Source organism: Xenopus laevis, chromosome 1L, assembly GCF_017654675.1.
Source record: "Xenopus laevis strain J_2021 chromosome 1L, Xenopus_laevis_v10.1, whole genome shotgun sequence".
Lineage (NCBI taxonomy): Eukaryota > Metazoa > Chordata > Amphibia > Anura > Pipidae > Xenopus > Xenopus laevis.
The window spans coordinates 74,865,602-74,883,651 of record NC_054371.1 but is presented as its reverse complement, the minus strand read 5'-3'; the positions used below and the strand labels follow the sequence as shown (position 1 = coordinate 74,883,651).

The window sequence follows — 18,050 nt, the reverse complement described above, 5'->3', positions numbered from 1 at the left end:
CATTGCGCAGAGCTGTATTAACTTTTAAGGTTTAACACAATCACTCCCATTTCCTTCCTGTGCATGAAAAATACAAAGAATATTAAGAGAAAGGATATAAGGAAATAGCATTACATCATGTTTTAAATATTTTAAAAATCTTCCTTACTTTTTAACAAGACTGGTATGTCATGAAATAGCTGTAGTAGAGTAATCAGCATCATCACATAAGCACCATATTACTGCCTGCCCAGAGGGTATTTCAGCTACTCCCATTAATGATGTTCTGTTTTTACTGCAGTACAGTTGTCACCTTGTTCTTTATCCTTATTGGTTGTTTGAAAATGATGTCATGCATTGTAGGTGCCATTATAATGTGACACATTGCTTTATGGAAATTAGGATTTTATTTGTTTATTTATAATAGACCTAAACATACAGATACAAGTGCAAACATAGATACATTAGACATTGTACATTCGGTTCTAGATAGCTACAACATGCCAAGCAAGCTGTCTCATTTGAGGCTGTGAAGACTGTATGGCAGAATTCTCAGCCATTTACAGATCATCAGATTCAGGAATTTCAGCACTGAGGATGGGGTCAGAAGAAAAGATAGGGATGTATTCAGATGCCCATCCCTGAGCCATTCTGTTAAAGGATCGTCTTGTGTTCAGAGGGTTTGGTGACATATTGACAGCAGGATCAATCATTGGAGATAGATCAAACTCAGGGAGCTTGAAAGTGGTTCGTTTTGATGCATTTTCAAATCCCCCAAAAGGAGTGGCAGCTCTGAAATTTTAGGAAAATAGAAGAAAAGTCAGAAGTGCAAAAATACTTCCCCCTTACCTTTCCTCTACTGACAATTACCCACCGCTCCTTTAAGTCCATATTGATAATATCTGTAAAGCCAAAGCACTGTGCTCACCAGATAACAACATTGGTGATCTCAGGGAGAACCATGGATACGGATACTATTACCTGTCTGTTGTGACTAAACAATGACAATGCTGGAGGCACTAACAACTTGGGAATTAGACCACCAAAGATTCTCCATAAGAGGTCAAAATGACAGGTGTGCCATTGGCCTAAAATTATTCCTACTCTCTTCCAAAAAAAATAATCAATCTCACGAACTGGACTCAATACTAAAATCCAAGAATTCATTTAAAACTGAACTTCTGTAAACTCTGTTCATGTGGGTACGTGGAGCAAACTTGAAGTCTGCATAGAGTATATAAAGTGCAGATGTGCTCTGTTTGCTGACCTAAATAATCCAGCAAGATTTCGGGCCTTTCTGTAGGGCATCATAGTTTAATCCTAGTAAAATTCAACTCATATATTTCCTACACAAAAATAAATGTTATGATTATGCGTTGCTGAAGTTTAACTGTCCCAGTTCATTTGATTCCAGTTCAAGTCCAAGTGCCAGATTTAAATACTTATGACTTGTTATCCTTTAGGCTGCTTAATCATTGAAATTTTTCAACTGTAAACAACAGACGTTGCACCAGACAATGTCGTTTCAAGGGCATGATGTATAAAAACAGAATGGGAAAAAGGATTAATTCTCTAGAAAGCAGGCTATAGGTCGCTATGGATCTTATAGTTTGTCTGGCAAAATTGCTTAAAATAAAAGAAATAAAAATGTACGTTCATTGCCCACACATCAATGTCCACACTGTAAAACAGTTGAACTAATGAAAAAATGTCTTTAGCAATTTAGTGTAGGAGATTTAAGTGAGATTGCAAGGATTTTCATCACCTTTTATGAGGTTTCCAGACTGGTATTTTCACCTGTAAATTTAATTTTGACAGATATATATATATATATCTTTTATTTCATTAATATATAAAGGATTGGTATCATTACAGTAGCCTTCATGTAAAGGGCATGCTGTCCTACATTCAAGTTCTTGCAAAACTACAGCTCCCATGATACATTGTCAGGCTGTCAGCCATATAATAAACATGTAAAATTAGAACCTTATTGTAATCTTATTAATGAAGACCTTCCCACAGACATTTAGGGGCAGATTTACATAGGGTCGAATATCGAGGGTTAATTAACCCTCGATATTCGACCATCGAAGTTAAATCCTTCGACTTCGAATATCGAAGTCGAAGGATTTAGCGCAAACAGTTTGATCAAACGATTAAATCCTTCGAATCGTTCGATTCAAAGGATTTTAATCCATTGATCGAACGATTTTTCTTCGACCTAAAAAACATTGAAAAAGCCTATGGGGACCTTCCCCATAGGCTAACATTGCACTTCGGTAGGTTTTAGGTGGCGAAGTAGGGGGGTCGAAGTTTTTTTTAAAGAGACAGTACTTTGACTATTCGAATGGTCGAATAGTTGAACGATTTTTAGTTGTAGTCAAAGGTCGAAGTAGCCCATTCGATGGTCGCGGTAGCCAAAAAAATAATTCGAAATTCAACGTTTTTTTTATTCTATTCCTTCACTCGAGCTAAGTAAATGGGCCCCTTAATAACAGTATGACTGTTAAGAAACAGATTGAATCATTATTGCTTTGTTTCTGTACAAAATATTTTCATTGAAGTGGGGGAACATGTTTAACTTAAATTGTGTAAACTGGTCATAAAGAATTACCTGTTGAAGCTCTTGTAGTCAGGAATCTCATCCTTTAGCCCAGGTACAGGCAATTTGGGGTACAGGGCCTCAAGGAGTTCTGGTTCATTGCTGATGGCTTCTAGCCATGGAGACATATAATACTTAGGAACAGCAGTTTCATTGAACTTCTCTGGGGGTATTTCTTTGAGTGGGCCTGTATATCCTGCCATTACAAGGAAACAATTAGCTTCAAAGAAAGGAATTCATTAAAAGAAAGCAATGTTTGTGCCTTGTATGTATTAGCAGAACATGGAGGAGTATAAAACTGTATGTTTGGCTGTACTATATGAAATGCAGATTGGATGCTTAGAAAAGAGAAGCACAAAGCACTTTAAAGGAGAAGGAAAGCTCCAAGACAGTTTATTGCCAACAGATTAGCCACAATAGTACAAGCTATAACACTATATTTATTCCTCAGAATTCTTTACCAGCTCTAGACACTGTCTCTGTTTGTTTAGGATAGAAGCTGCCATATAAGCTTGGTGTGACATCACTTCCTGGCTGAGTCTCTCCCTGCTCACTTACAGCTCTGAGCTCAGATTACAGCAGGGATGGGAGTAGGGAGGGGGAGAGGAGCAAACTGAGCATGCTCAAGCCCTGCCCTGGAGGTATATGCTGAAAACAGGAAGTCTGATACAGAAACCCATGTGTACACAATAAAAGGAAAGAAATGCTGTTTTTCTTTTGACAGAGGACTCAGAGTAGCATTACTTTGAGGGTTTACTGTGTATTTATATAGACCTATCTGATAAAGCTTACTTAATTTTAGCCTTTCCTTCTCCTTTAATATTCTTTTTGATATTAAAAAAGTGATCAGAAATGAACTTCCCTTCCACAAGGCTGGTACCAGGTTTCTGTGAGTGCCACTGTCCTCTCTGGGTGAAACCCAAATATCAAAAGGCCATCACCTGCTGAAAGCCACTTTTATACTGTTGAATGGAAATGCTTTGTCTAGGGATGCCCAACTACCAGCAGTAGTATTTGCATAGACTTTGTGTTTCCATTTCAAGTGTATGGGAAGTGGCTGTATGGGGGCACTGATATTGAGCATCAAAATTTACAGTGAGAGGGCTATGGTAATCAACAATGTCTTTGCCCTACATGCCTTAAAAATAATGTAAATTAAACAAAGAAAATTGCATTATTGGGTAATATCTCTACAAATATCCTGTACTAACACCTATTATGAGTAGAAATAGCATATCTGAAACCATTTCTACAGTTTCTTCGCTAAAATTTTTCTACAACAATTCAGTGATAATCATATAGAGCACCACCTTTCTCTCTAGGGGTAGACGTTACTGTACTGAGAGCAGCTTGTTCAACAATAGATTTGGATTTAGAATCATGGTTTCATGTTGTAAAGATGTTCCATTGTCCAGAAAGCTTTATAGATTTTGAGCCTGTTTTTTAAAACAGAAAATGTATTGTGCTTTGGCGGCTTAGATGTGGTTATCGTCCAAAGAGAGTTACCAATGGAACATGACTCTGAAAACTCCCCTGTAGCCTGAAACAAATGATCTCTGTGGTAGGATTCAAGTACTTCTGATTCATTTTCTCAGGAAGCAGCTGTTGGATATGCCAGTCAAAGATTGTTCTTATTCATTGTATCCGTTTTCTTTACTTGGAAACTGCAAAATGCAGCCTTAGCACGAGAATCAGTCTATGTGATGGAGATGCAAAATTCTGCCCTCTACAAACTACAAACCCAGTATTTAGTGCATTTGTATTGCTTGAAACTGTACAATAGAAAAGTGAATTCTTGGGTTTCCAGCTAACAATCATTAATCTTGATGTAACTAATAAGATCTTGTATTAAAGAGTAAGTAAAGCCATAGCAAAATAAAGGAATACCTGCTTGTTAGACCCAAAGAACCAACAGATCTAGAGGTTTGTTTGTAGAGAGGTGGTGGTGGCTTGGACATAATTTAGAATGTACCTGAGAATTGGCACAGAACCCATACATTAAAGTTGAACATAATAAGCCCATACTTGCTTGAGCTTTACTTGAGCCCTTAAATTTATTTTATTGAATTTAGAAAAATCTGTTCAGATGATGCTTCCCTCACACACGTATGGTTTTCATCATGAGACCAGATTTTCTGTCTAATGATTGTTGGACCACTGAAACTACTTCCAGTAAGCACATTCATACTGTAATGCCTTATTTATCTTGATATGATCAACTTAATTTGATCTATGAGTAAATCAATATTTATCTCCTAGGGCTGATATTTTTAATAAAGATATGAAGAGTTAGTAACTAGCAATTAGGCAGATTAAAATAGAGTTAAAAGGTTGAACTTGATGGATGTGCTTTTTTCAACCTAATTTACTATGTTACTATGTAGTACAGAATGAGTTGTTTCCAAACGGGTGTGGTGGAGAACATTGGTACATTAGAGCACAAAAGTACCCTATTGAGAGATAAATCAACTGGACACAAGTAATTTTTATTGATTTAACGATTACCCTAATTTGTAATCTGGGAACTGTCTTTCATCAGTTATTTACCTGGTGCAATGTTTTCAGGGTTGGGAGGACTGCGAGGATCTGGTGTGTTAGGAGGTGTCTGTGGAGAGATTTGCTGGTTGGCATCCAATGTATTTCCTTCTGTGTTTCCATTTTGATTGACTTGATTTTGCTGTAAACAAGTGGAAAAGGAGAAAGCTAAAATATTGCATTTATGTGTATAAAATGAATTTACAAAATCCATTATAGCGAGAACCCACTAGCTAAGCAAAATGCTCAACAAGCTGAGCTTCTGTGTAACACTCCGCTAGAAGGGTCATATCAAGTCTCTCTAAAACTGGCCCTACACGTGAATATATATCAAGTTTTATATGATTTTGAGCCTTGTGTGGGCTCCAAATAATCATCTCAAAAGTTTTTGTTCAATCAGTTGTTAAGTTGATCGGACAGGTTCTGTTGCATTACGATAATATCTCTGCATGTATTGCCTATCTGAAAGTATACATGGGTGACCATCACTACTATATCCAGGACATAACTTTTATATGATTGCTGTCTGTCAATTAATGGCCAGAACATTGTCTGAATTTTTATTTTCAGATTGATATCCGGACGTTTATCATACAAGGAATGAAATCTGAACGTCTCTGGCCAGCATAAGTCTCAATAACTCACAGGCATCCCCCTTGTAAAACAGAGATAGGGTTTGTTCAATGAATGTAGCATTGCGAATGAATACAAGATTTGTTTTTTATATGTAGGAAGCTCTAGGTTTGCAGAAGGCATGGATCCCTTGGGTAAAGTGGAGGAAATATTCTAGCTACAATATTTTTATTCAATGGTTTTCTAATAGCATATAAGAAAATAGCTAATCCTTTATCTTGCCCTGTAAAACAGATGTTGATAAAAATGTTTTTATACATAAAAGGGTTTAAGATGATCATACCATTGAGTGATATAGGGGCACATTCACTAAGAATCGTAGTTGCGCCAGGCGCAAATTCGCCGCACTTCGCCACACTTCGCCAGGCGTAGTTTCGCCAGCGCTCCGCAAATTCACTAAAATCCGAAGTTGCGCACAGGGGTAGCGTAAGTTTGCGAAGTTGCGCTAGCGTTAATTCGCCAAGCGAAGCAAAGTTTTGCTAGCGATGGTTAATTTGCATACGGCACCAAATTCAAATTTCAATGGAGGAATACGTATCAGCACTACAAATGCCTAGAAAACCTTCAAAACATCAAATAAAAATTTTATTTTGCCCTACACATGTGCCCACTGTATAGTTAAGTTGCCATGAGTTAGGAAATGTAGGGGGGAAGGAGGGGAGCCCCAAAAATTTTTTCGATCTTTTTCAGCCTATCACCCATAATATAGAAAACACGCCAGCGTTTTTTGGGACTTAGAAAAAATTTTCACTTTTTTTGAAGCAATCCCTATCTACTTTATTGTGCTTCGCCTGGTCTGAGGTGGCGAAGGAAGTCTAGCGTAAAAGGTGGGTTCAGAACAATGCGCGCGTTAGTGAATTTGCGTAGTTTAGTTCGTTGCGCAAATTCGCCAGGCGTAAGGGTGCGAAGTTACACTAGCGAAATTACGCCAGCGTCCGTTAGTGAATTTGCGAAGTAACGAAAATGCCCGGCGCTAGCGAATTGACGCTAGCGTTCGGCGCTTAGTGAATTTGCCCCATAGTCTTTATAGATTATAGACTTTTCCTTTTTAAAGAGAATAGCCTGAATATTGCTTTGTGGTGCCTATTTGAAGGCATTTCTAGAGTACTACTAAGCAGCAGGTAGTCTATATGGAAGACCTACATTCTGCCCTATAATACTAGCTCATCTGGCCATATGCCATATCAGTAAATATGAAAAAATGCCCATTATGGGCAAATGAAGGGAAAAAGTCCATGTGCAGTCAGCAATAGCCACATATCCTGTATCTAGCTGCGAAAGTGGCTTATGTATTCATTGAATAAAAACAGACCGTTAGTTCAAAATTATCAGTGCTACTTATTCCCTTTACTGCGATGTGTATATACTGTAGGTCTTTCTTAAATAACTAATACTTATAAATATCTTTTACTTGACATAATCACTTAAGGACTGCACACCTCTGAACCAAGGAAATCCACCACAAGAAAGTGATCTGTCTTCATAAGTGAAATTTTCCATTCTGCCTATTTTTTGAATAACCACTTGTAAATTAGAAATTGTAACAGTTATTATCTCAGCTACTGAGGACCTGACTAGCAGCGCAACATATTTAATAAATGCCAACAACATGAGGTGCAGCAAGACCAAAGTCAATAGCAGTGAAGTGGTTAATAACACTTTGCTGCATTTTTTATATGTGCCTAACGTAAGTTTCTTTAATTGAGTCCAAAATTGCACTTCAATCCAAAATAATGGATTACTAGATTTAAATCAGAATCCTAATTCTCTCTCATGTGACTCCCAGTCCAGGAAAATATATTGTTGGCTACAAATTAAAATTTGTTTTGAATTGTATGCAGCGTTTTACACCCCCTAATTAATCTATCTGGGGCCCCATACCAGCATTCAGAATGTTGTAGCAATTATTATCCATTATTTATATTTCTGCAACATTTTCTTCAGCACTTCACAGATATTATACCTTATTAATATCAGCCCCTACCCCAATGGAGCTTACAATCTAAGGTCCCTGTCGGCAATTTTACCATTTTTTTTTTTTTTTACAATTTTTCAGTTAACCTGCTTGTATGTTTTAAGTGTGTTAACAAACCAGAGAACATCAATACAGACAGTGATATAACTACAAGGTGCCAGCCCACCCCCAGCAAAAAAAACTTCTGAGGGGCCCAGTGCACAAAGCAACCCCTAATCGGCCTCCTCATTACCTGCCTGATTGCATCCCCCATTCCTGCCTGCTCGTGCCACCTGCTAGCTCTCAGGTAGGAGAGCAGCTGGGAAGGGGTGATTTCTCCACAACTACAGAGGAGGTGGAGACAGTGGCCCCCTGTCCACCCAGCCCCAAGACTGTAGGGTCTGCTTCCTTTAGTTATGCCAGTGCATACAGACAGAGAGAGAACAAAAAATTACTTACTAGCTGGAATTGACCCTAGGATCTCAGCACTGGAAGGCAGCAGTGCTACCCACTGCACCACCACCCTGCAAACTTTAAATGTAAACAGGTTTGACATGTGACATATAAAGGAACAACAGTTTCTACTTATAAAGTAAATGGTCTGAAATATAATTAAAAAATTATACTCCTTTCAATTATCGATGTACAGTTCCGTATTTATAAACTTCCTTTGGGCAACATCTAGGTAACATGGCGCAGGTGTAATAAAGAATTATATAATGAGTCAAAATCCAGCAAACTATTCTTCCCTGTAATTGTGCGTGCATCAGTTGTGTGCACTCCAGACCTGCTTTTATTGAATCATACAGACATTCTCTCTCTTGCACACAAGCACTGAAGAAGACCACTGGGTTTGTAGCACGAACACACATTCTAATGAAATAATAATTTCTGCCAATCCACCCAAATCAGCTGATTCATTTCAGTACAAAATGACCTCTGAGCTGTGCTATGAGTCAAGTTGTCTGAATTTCTCAATGTTCTCAAGGCTTTATTATCGTACAAAGGGTCCTGTTAGCTCCCAAGCAAAACATTCAGCTTTCTACAGACACCTGTGGAGGTCTGAATTAAAAGAAAACATTAGCAAAAGAAATGACAGTTCGTCTTTGGTTTATTAGCTAAATTTAAACTTCAATTTATCTGGCCTAGCCAGATATGTTTCGGGGTTCAATATTGTTTCAATTTCTGATGCTTAAAAAGCTATCCTAAACATTTCCATTTTTGTTTCAAAATTCAATATTTCTGTGATCCTTTTAGTTGATGTTGTTTATAGAATAATGAAGCTTTATTCAAGGATTAGTCATGACAAGCCAAGGGTCACCAATGACTGACAAATATTCAAGCAACTGCAGCCAAAGTTCTCTATTTTTTACCCAGAATTCTGCTGCCACTGCAGACAGGGCTGCTTAAATAAAGGGGCACCTGGCCAGGGCCCACTTATTTGAGGGTCCAACTGTGTCACTATGTCTTTAATTTTTTGTTTATATATTTTTTTTCATTTACATTTTTTATACCCTCACTCCCCATGCCCCTGCTGCTGTTGCATTCCTTCACCCTTGCTGTGTTCATTGAGTGCTCAACTGGCCATTTGTACAGTCATTATGCTGGCACAGCTGGGGTTAACATGCTGATTATACATTTTCTGTAGTAATTGTTATGTCTAGGGTTAATGTACCATTTATCCATTTTACTTAGGGATTATATTGGCACATCTGGGGTTAATATGCTCATTTTATGTAGTAATTATAATGGCATGTGTGGATTATGTTTTGGTAAAAAGGGTGTGTTATATAGGGTGTGTGTGGCAAAACGTGAGTGTGGATTAAAGTTTTCAGGATAATAGTGGCCCACCAATTGGATCTTTGCCCAGGGCCCACTAAGGCCTTAAAATGATCCTGACTGCAGCCCACTGACTATAATAACTTATCAAACATACGACCGACAAGGTACCACTGGAAGAAATTAAAGACAAGCCCGTACATATCCCTGGGCCTATGTGTGGCACAAGAAAAGTGATAAATAACATGAATGAAATGTACCTATGAAATGGAATAGTTTTCAATGCTTTTTTTTTAACTGCCTGTGGAGCAGTGATTAGGAAAACACTAGAGAGAAGGTACATCTCTTCCAGAATGAGACACAGCATATGAGGAGAATAACAGGGAGTGTTTGAGCAGGGCTGGAGGGGACAATGCAGGTGCTTGGATAAACTAGCCAAATGCCTCTATGTCTTATGAAGTGTTCATATAGTCTTCCTGGCTGTCAGCCTTGCACCCTCATGAGCTGAGGCACATCTGTTAGTTACCCCTCCTGCCTGACTTTTTTTGTCCATACATACAGCCCCAAGGTCAGTAGTGGCAATATGATCTGCTCACTAAATATACCTGCTAAACTGATGGCATAGATACTGGACATTCTACAATTTCTCTGTGTTGGCATAAAACAGATAAAATATTCATGTTACAGATTAAATTATGGAGAAAATATACAGAAAACCATTTTTACATTTTGGCCCTCTTTCCTGTCTTGACATTAGGGGAAAAATTTAGTTTTTTTCATACTTTTTTTGCAGCCATCCATTAGAAGAATATTACTCCCAGTGCAAAAATATTCTCAGCAATTTATCAAATTTTTGATTATAACATTTGATGATCACATAGCCTCCGAGCATGGAAACATTTAGGCAAAAAAAAAAACTCCTCAAATGAAACCTTAAAAATTCTTTATTAAATGTCAGCACGAATGCGAGTCATCTGCAAAAAAACACAGGCTTTCATAAAAAAGACTTGCAGACTCGCAAACCAGCCCCTAGGGTTAATTTTAGATGTTGTTGTACAGTTTCACATATACAAACGCACGTATAAAGTACATTATGTAATACATGTTGAAACCACATCATTGCGACACAAAGGCAATACAAAGGTAGTTTGCTAGCAAAGTATCACCACGTGTCATTTACAGCTCTTTACAGTGTTTTGGATGAGATAATGTCATGTGCTCCTGTTCTGTAAAGCGTCTGATTCACAGTGACTCACGTGTGTGCCGGAAGTCAGTAATAATACATGTACACAGTATAGTACTGAAATGACAGGGAGTAATTATGTTACCTAGGAACGAATGAGGCCTTGTCATGGACTAACTCAGCAGGTATTTGTTGTGCTGATAATGTTTCTGTTCTGCCTTATGATCAAATGTATAAATTAATATATGGTCCAACTGTCTGAACCATTAATCTTGTATAATTATATCAATTATAAAGATGAATTTGGAAGAACTATGAGTAATTGGGAATGTGCATAGAATAGTACATATTGGAATGCTTATGAAAATAGTAATACCAACTTTAATGTCACTATACGTCAAATGTGTATTATGCATCCTTTTATTGTATAGTCACTTTATAGATAATTGTTATTGATAGTAATACAGGGATGGGACCTATAGTTTTGCTTGGGACCTGGGGTTTTTCCGGATAAGGGGTCTTCCTGTAACTTGTATTTTCATACCTTATAGCTACTAAAATTGGGATGTACCAAATCCACTATTTCAGATTCAGAAGAATCTCTGAATCCTTGGTGAAAGATTCTGCGGAATACCGAACCAAATCCGAATTTGCAAATGCAAATTAGGGGAGTGAAAGGAAAATATTTTTTACTTGTTTTGTGATGAAAAGTCATGTGATTTCCCTTCCTGCCCCTAATTCACATATGCTAATAAGGATTCAGAATCGGTTCACCAAGTACAAGGATTCGGCCAAATACTAATCCTGCAAATATATTTGGATATGTCTTACAATATGATTGGCCTATTTATTATGCAGGTGCATAACTGTACTTATTACCAATATGTCTGAACAGAATCTACTACGTTCCCTATGTGAGAAGTCTTGTGCAAAAATTGATGCACGTTTGCCCACAATTCAGCAGTTTTTCCAAAAATTCCAGTGTAATAGTGGGTGCCAGACAAGCAAGACAGGTTTTTCACAATAGCATCACTTCAGGCACAGTAATTGGTGGCATCATATTGCTTGTGATTCAATAGACACTTAGGGGCACATTTACTCAGTTCGAGTGAAGGAATAGAATAAAAAAAACTTCGAATTTCGAATGTTTTTTTTTGGCTACTTCGACCATCGAATTGGCTACTTTGACCTTCGACTTTGACTTCGAATCGAACGATTCAAACTAAAAATCGTTCGAATATTCGACCATTCGATAGTCGAAGTACTGTCTCTTTAAAAAAACTTCGACCCCCTACTTCGCCATCTAAAATCTACTGAACCTCAATGTTATCCTATGGGGAAGGTCCCCATAGGCTTTGCAAGCTTTTTTTGGTCGAAGAAAAATTGTTCGATCGATGGATTAAAATCCTTAGAATCGAACGATTCAAAGGATTTAATCGTTCGATCAAACGATTTTTCGTTTGACTGAACGAATGTCGGTAAATCCTTCGACTTTGATATTCAAAGTCGAAGGATTTACCTTCGGCAGTCGAATATCGAGGGTTAATTAACCCTTGATATTCGACCATATGTAAATCTGCCCCTTAATGAACACTGCTGCGAGGCACATACACCTCAGCAACCGCTCCTCCTCTGCCTCGCCATTCTGTCATTCCTTGTACTGGCTCCCGTTACCTTTCAGAATCAAATTCAAATTAATGACACTGACTTTCAAAGCACTTCATAACTCTGCCCCACCCTACATCTCTAAACTCATCTCTATATACTTACCCAACCGCTTACTACGCTCCTCTACTGACCTGCTACTCAACTCTTCTCTCATTACCTCCTCACATGCTCGCATTCAAGACTTTGCAAGGGCTGCACCCCTCCTCTGGAACTCTCTCCCACTGTCTGTCCGACTTTCTCCCAACCTTTCTGCTTTCAAGAAATCTCTTTAAATGCACTTCTTTCGAGAAGCCTACCCTCACTCTGCTTAACTACCAAACGCAACACCACATACAGTACCACATTTCTCAACCACTTAATTCGATCTTGCCCACTCCCACACCTTGTGTATTACTCCCTTCCCTTTAGAGTGTATGCTCTTTTGCATATGGTCTTCCTCACCTTTTTGTACCGGTATTGATTGTGATGTATCATGTAACTCCATATGTTCTATGTATATAATTCAAGTGATTTAGTTGTATAATCAAATTTACTTTACAGTGTTACGCAATATATTGGCGCTATATAAATAATACATGTTGATAATGTATAAGCTTATAGTGTATTTAGGCAAGGCCTCCAAAATGTCAAACATTTGCCAAGCTTAGGTGGAAAAGACTCTCACTTTGTGCAGATATGCTTACTTATTACCACTTTGGAAAAGAAAATGGCATTTGTAGGGGTACTAACTTTAAAATGCAAACTGTATCAGAAATTGTGATTTATGCTATATTTAAAGGTATGTTGTTAAAGCCTGAATATTTTGCTAGAAGTGCAGATAGCTGATATTGCATGTATCCCTTTTCAGCAGGCTATAGAGAGGTATGGCCTTGTCATTTCTTGTTGTCACTCGCTCTAATAGATTACAGTGTCCTGACAAGGAAAGGAGAAATGTAATATAAATCGGCTGCTCCCGGCATGATTAAAGAGAATATAATCTTTGGGGCAATGAGAACAACCAGATTCCAAACTCGTTTTCACTAAACCACATGGCATTATTGTAGGAATGAAATTAAGGGTAAAGAATTAATAATTTGAAAAATGTAATAAAAAATTGTAGTGTAGTATTGTTCATTCTATTATTATTGCATTGCACTTTTTGTATTTCCCTTGGTGCACTAAATAGTGATTATTCCACTTAAAAGTTTTATTACATATATTGTGTACTGGCATAAACTATAACATCAGCTATGCAAAGAATATTGTCTGCACACAGGACATACATTGTTAATTTTTCCTGTAAATACATTTTATTGCATTATTCCATCAGTACTTTTTTTACTGTCAAAAATTCTTAGTCTAGGAACTATATACCAGGAGCAAATCCATGAAGGTTATTCACCATTAGCCAAGCAAAGCAGGGTGCAAAGTGCTGAATATGGGTACAGACACCATTTTTTGGCACATTACACAGGTCTGTGAGTGCAGCAAGATCCCTGGCGGAACTGCTTCTTAAATAAGCATTAATGGACATAATGTTGTGCCCGTTAGTACTCTAGTACTCTGGAATTAGTACTCTGCTTCAGGGATCATGATAATGACTCCTTATGCCATTCTGGACAATGGGTACTTCACTTTGAAATAAGCTTTTCAAACAGAGGTATTATATGCAATATTTCTTGCCACAGATTATTTTGCAACCTTTTTATCACTGGTGGATGGGTTGCTATATTCTTTCATTGGGTTTGCAAATGTTATACGGCATTCAAATGGAAAATTGTTTGCAAAAAAGAAAAAAAAAACATATTGCTTACATTTTTCCTGTCAAATACTACCCATAAATAGTTTAAAACTAATCAAGGGTAGTACATTGGTGTAAATTGCCTTGGAATATCTGCCAACATCTACAGTAACTATTCATTTCAAGGCAAACTTCTTATTTAATCTCTTAAATCATGTTCCAAAATTGGCTTCCCCTTGTTGCTAAAGCAGTAGATTCATGAGGAGTGCTATCAGGCAGGTGGATTATTAGAATTTTCTTTACAAGTATCGGATCCGTTATCTGGAAACCCCTTATACAGAAAGCCCTGAATTATGTAAAGACCATCTCCCATAGACTCCATTTTATCCACATAATGCAATTTTTTTAAAAATTCCTTTTTCTCTCTCATGATAAAACAGTAACTTGTACTTGATCCAAACTAAGATATAATTCATTTTTATTGAAAGCAAAACCAGCCTATTGGGTTTAATGTTTTGGATTTAAATGATTTTCTAGTAGACTTAAGGTTTGACGATCCAAATTACGGAAAGATCCGTTATCTGAAAACCCCAGGTTCATTCTGGATAACAGTTCCCTTACCTGTATTCATTTAGAATAGCTACATATAATAAGAGCGAATCTCGCTTGTAGTGGGTGTTTTCAGGGTTAAAGCCTCATGTAGTTAAAGAATTGTCTTTTAAATGTTATGGCATAACTTCACCTTGCTCATTTGGAATTTATAACACAATTCTTCATCTGCACAATCTTCATATAAAGTTATACTCACAGCTGTCTGTGGCTTCATTGCATATGGAAAATTTTCAAATGTATACTTGTCCGATCTCCTCTGACGCATCTTAAAAAGTCTCGCACCGCGGTTATTGACGTGGGATAACTCCTCAAGCATAATGTCCCGTGGGACGCTGATCTTTTTCCCAAAGTCCAAGCCATCTGACTCTGCAATGCAACATAGGTAGAAGTCAATTCTCATGGGATTTATTTACGTCAATCTGATATTTCTCCGGTGGCATAAATAAAAGTGATTCCATCCTAGAGCAAAATATTTTTAGTCCCCCTAATAACACTGGCATAATTACCTGTTTTGTTTAAATAAATTAAAATTACATATTAGTCAGGGTCTGCTTCTGTCCCCCACCCCATTTTTCTTTTAGTATATTATAGCATGGATAATTCTAAGCAATGTTTCAATTTGTCTTCTTCATTTATTTTTAATCGTTTTTTAGTTTTTTGCCTTCTTCTGCCAATTTTCAGCTTTCAAATGGGGTCACTGACCCCATCTAAAAAACAAACGTGTTATTTAACTTTTTATTCAGCAGCTCTTCAATTTGCAATTTCAGTAATCTAGTTGCTTGGGTCCAAATTCCCCTAGCAACCATGCATTGATTTGAATAAGAGACTGGAATATGAATAGGAGAGGGACTAAATAGAAAGAGGAGTAATAAAAAGTAGCAACAGCAATAAATGTGTTGCCTTACAGAGCATTTATTTTTAGATGGGGATCAGTGACCCCCATTTGAAAGTTGGAAAGAATCAAGAGAAAAAGTCTATGAAGGTTTCCATTCATCCAGGTCATGATATATATAATAGAAGTAAATCTAGAGCAACTGGACTTGCTGATTAATTATGCTCTAGATTACTTAAAAATAAAATAATGGAGACCAATTGAAAAGTTGCTTATAATTGGACATACTATAATATATTAAAAGTCAACTTAAAGTTGAACCACCCCCTTAACTGAATCCCTTGAAAGCAAATACCCATGCGCTGCTTGCATGATGCCCATTTTGTGGTTAGTGTCCCCTGTGTGTATTAGTTCCCCCTCTTCTAAATGACAACACATTTTATGCCATTATCAGCAGGCACCACATTTTTCAGCAGGTGTGATTATTCTGGAATACTGCAATATGGGAAGAAACTGCAACATATTTGTAAATGAGACCCTGCACTTTTATTCCAGACAGCATTTCTTTCATTCTATATGAAGGGCTCAGCCAGAGGGTGCAGATTTGCAGCTCGTTCTTTTTGTAGCTGACTACATGGGGGTTTATGGCTTTCCATGAGGCCCCTAGAGAGAGAAAGCACAACTAGATTCTAGTCAGATACAATTAGAAGCTACTAATCTGCCAGTGTGATATAAACCTAATCTAGCAGCAATAAACATTCATATTGTTTACAATTTGGCATCAATCTAAATGTGGTCCATTTGAGAACACGCACATGTTTCATGCCAGCGGCTGAGCAATACAAAAAGTAAAATATATCCTTTTTTCCCCTTTATACTTCTTTTGTGTTTTGAACTAAAAACTGCATTCCATACCATACTGATGCAATTGGAAACAATATTCTGTTTCCTCTACCCAAGATTCCAACACCACCCTGTCTCCTACTGCAATGTAAATGAGTAATACAATATTCTGGGAATTGCTGTTTTTAATTGCATAATCATTTCAATTTACCCTAGGGTGGTTTTTAAGGCAGATTAAAGGGCAAGTCAACCCCAAAATGAAAAAATGCCTAAGAAAAGAAAACATAATCTTAAACATTTTTTGAACAATATACATGCATTAAACATTTTCAGTGCTTTAAAAGTTAGTAGTAAAAACCATTACTATTGAAAGCAACACTTGCTTAATTCCTGGTTGTTACTTTTTAAACAATGTTGCAAAAGTCTTAGTTCACCAGCAAAGACAGGTCTGTTAATCAGTTGTCTTGTCTTACATTGTTTCAACAGTCTGAGCCATCAGACAGACAAACACTGCTTCCAATAGCAATACATATACAAATAACCAGTGGCAGAACTACCGGGGGAGCAGGGGGTGCGATTGGGCCAGGTCCCGCACCCCCTCTGGGCCCCGGGGAGCTCACGCACCACTGATTTCTGGGCAGAAAATCTCGTATGCACCTCCCGCACCAGGGCCTGCCCCTCTTTAGTTACGTTACTGCAAAAAACTTAAAATCCATAGAAAAATTTTAATTATTTTATATTGCAAAGTTACTTAGAATTAGGTTTTCTCTCATTAGGCAAAAAACATTTTGGGTGGGGTTGACATTCCCTTTAATAATCCTTTATGAAATACTGTAATTTTAACTTTTACTTTTAGACCTGCAACCTACATTTGTATATGATTAAAGAGATACTGTCATGGGAAAACATTTTTTTTTTCAAAATGCATCAGTTAATAGTGCTGCTCCAGCAGAATTCTGCACTGAAATCCATTTCTCAAAAGAGCAAAGAGATTTTTTTATATTCAATTTTGAAATCTGACATGGGGCTAGACATTTTGTCAATTTCCCAGCTTCCCCAAGTCATGTGACTTGTGCTCTGATAAACTTCAATCACTCTTTACTGCTGTACTGCAAGTTGGAGTGATATCACCCCCTCCCTCCCCCCCCAGCAGCCAAACAAAAGAACAATGGGAAGGTAACCAGATAACAGCTCCCTAACACAAGATAAGAGCTGCCTGGTAGATCTAAGAACAGCACTCAATAGTAAAAACCCATGTCCCACTGAGACACATTCAGTTACATTGAGAAGGAAAAACAGCAGCCTGCCAGAAAACATTTCTCTCCTAAAGTGCAGGCACAAGTCACATGACCAGGGGCAGCTGGGAAATTGACAAAATGTCTAGCCCCATGTCAGATTTCAAAATTGAATATAAAAAAATCTGTTTGCTCTTTTGAGAAATGGATTTCAGTGCAGAATTCTGCTGGAGTAGCACTATTAACTGATGCCTTTTGAAAAAAAACATGTTTTCCGATGACAGGATCCCTTTAAGATTTCCACCTCCTCTCTTTAATACTGAGCATATGTTAAATCCACATCCTACATAGCTAAGTAGCAATTTGTTTAAATGCATGCTGCAGACCGAACTGATTTATGTGCAGCCATGCAGCATGCATCGAAATGAATTGCTAAATATATGGCCAGTATTAAAGGGATGAGATGGCAACCCTA

At 37.5% G+C, this 18,050-nt stretch overlaps 1 protein-coding gene across 1 annotated transcript in view; it reads right to left on the bottom strand.

Moving 5' to 3' along the window:
* Positions 1 to 371: 371 nt before the first annotated feature.
* The window catches only part of myoz2.L (myozenin 2 L homeolog), a 30,623-nt gene continuing 12,944 nt past the window's right edge, over positions 372 to 18,050 (bottom strand). The window contains 4 exon segments of the mRNA NM_001094621.2: positions 372 to 771; positions 2,594 to 2,777; positions 5,129 to 5,258; positions 14,862 to 15,031. Coding sequence (NP_001088090.1) covers positions 540 to 771; positions 2,594 to 2,777; positions 5,129 to 5,258; positions 14,862 to 15,031 — 716 coding nt within the window. The 3' untranslated portion in view covers positions 372 to 539.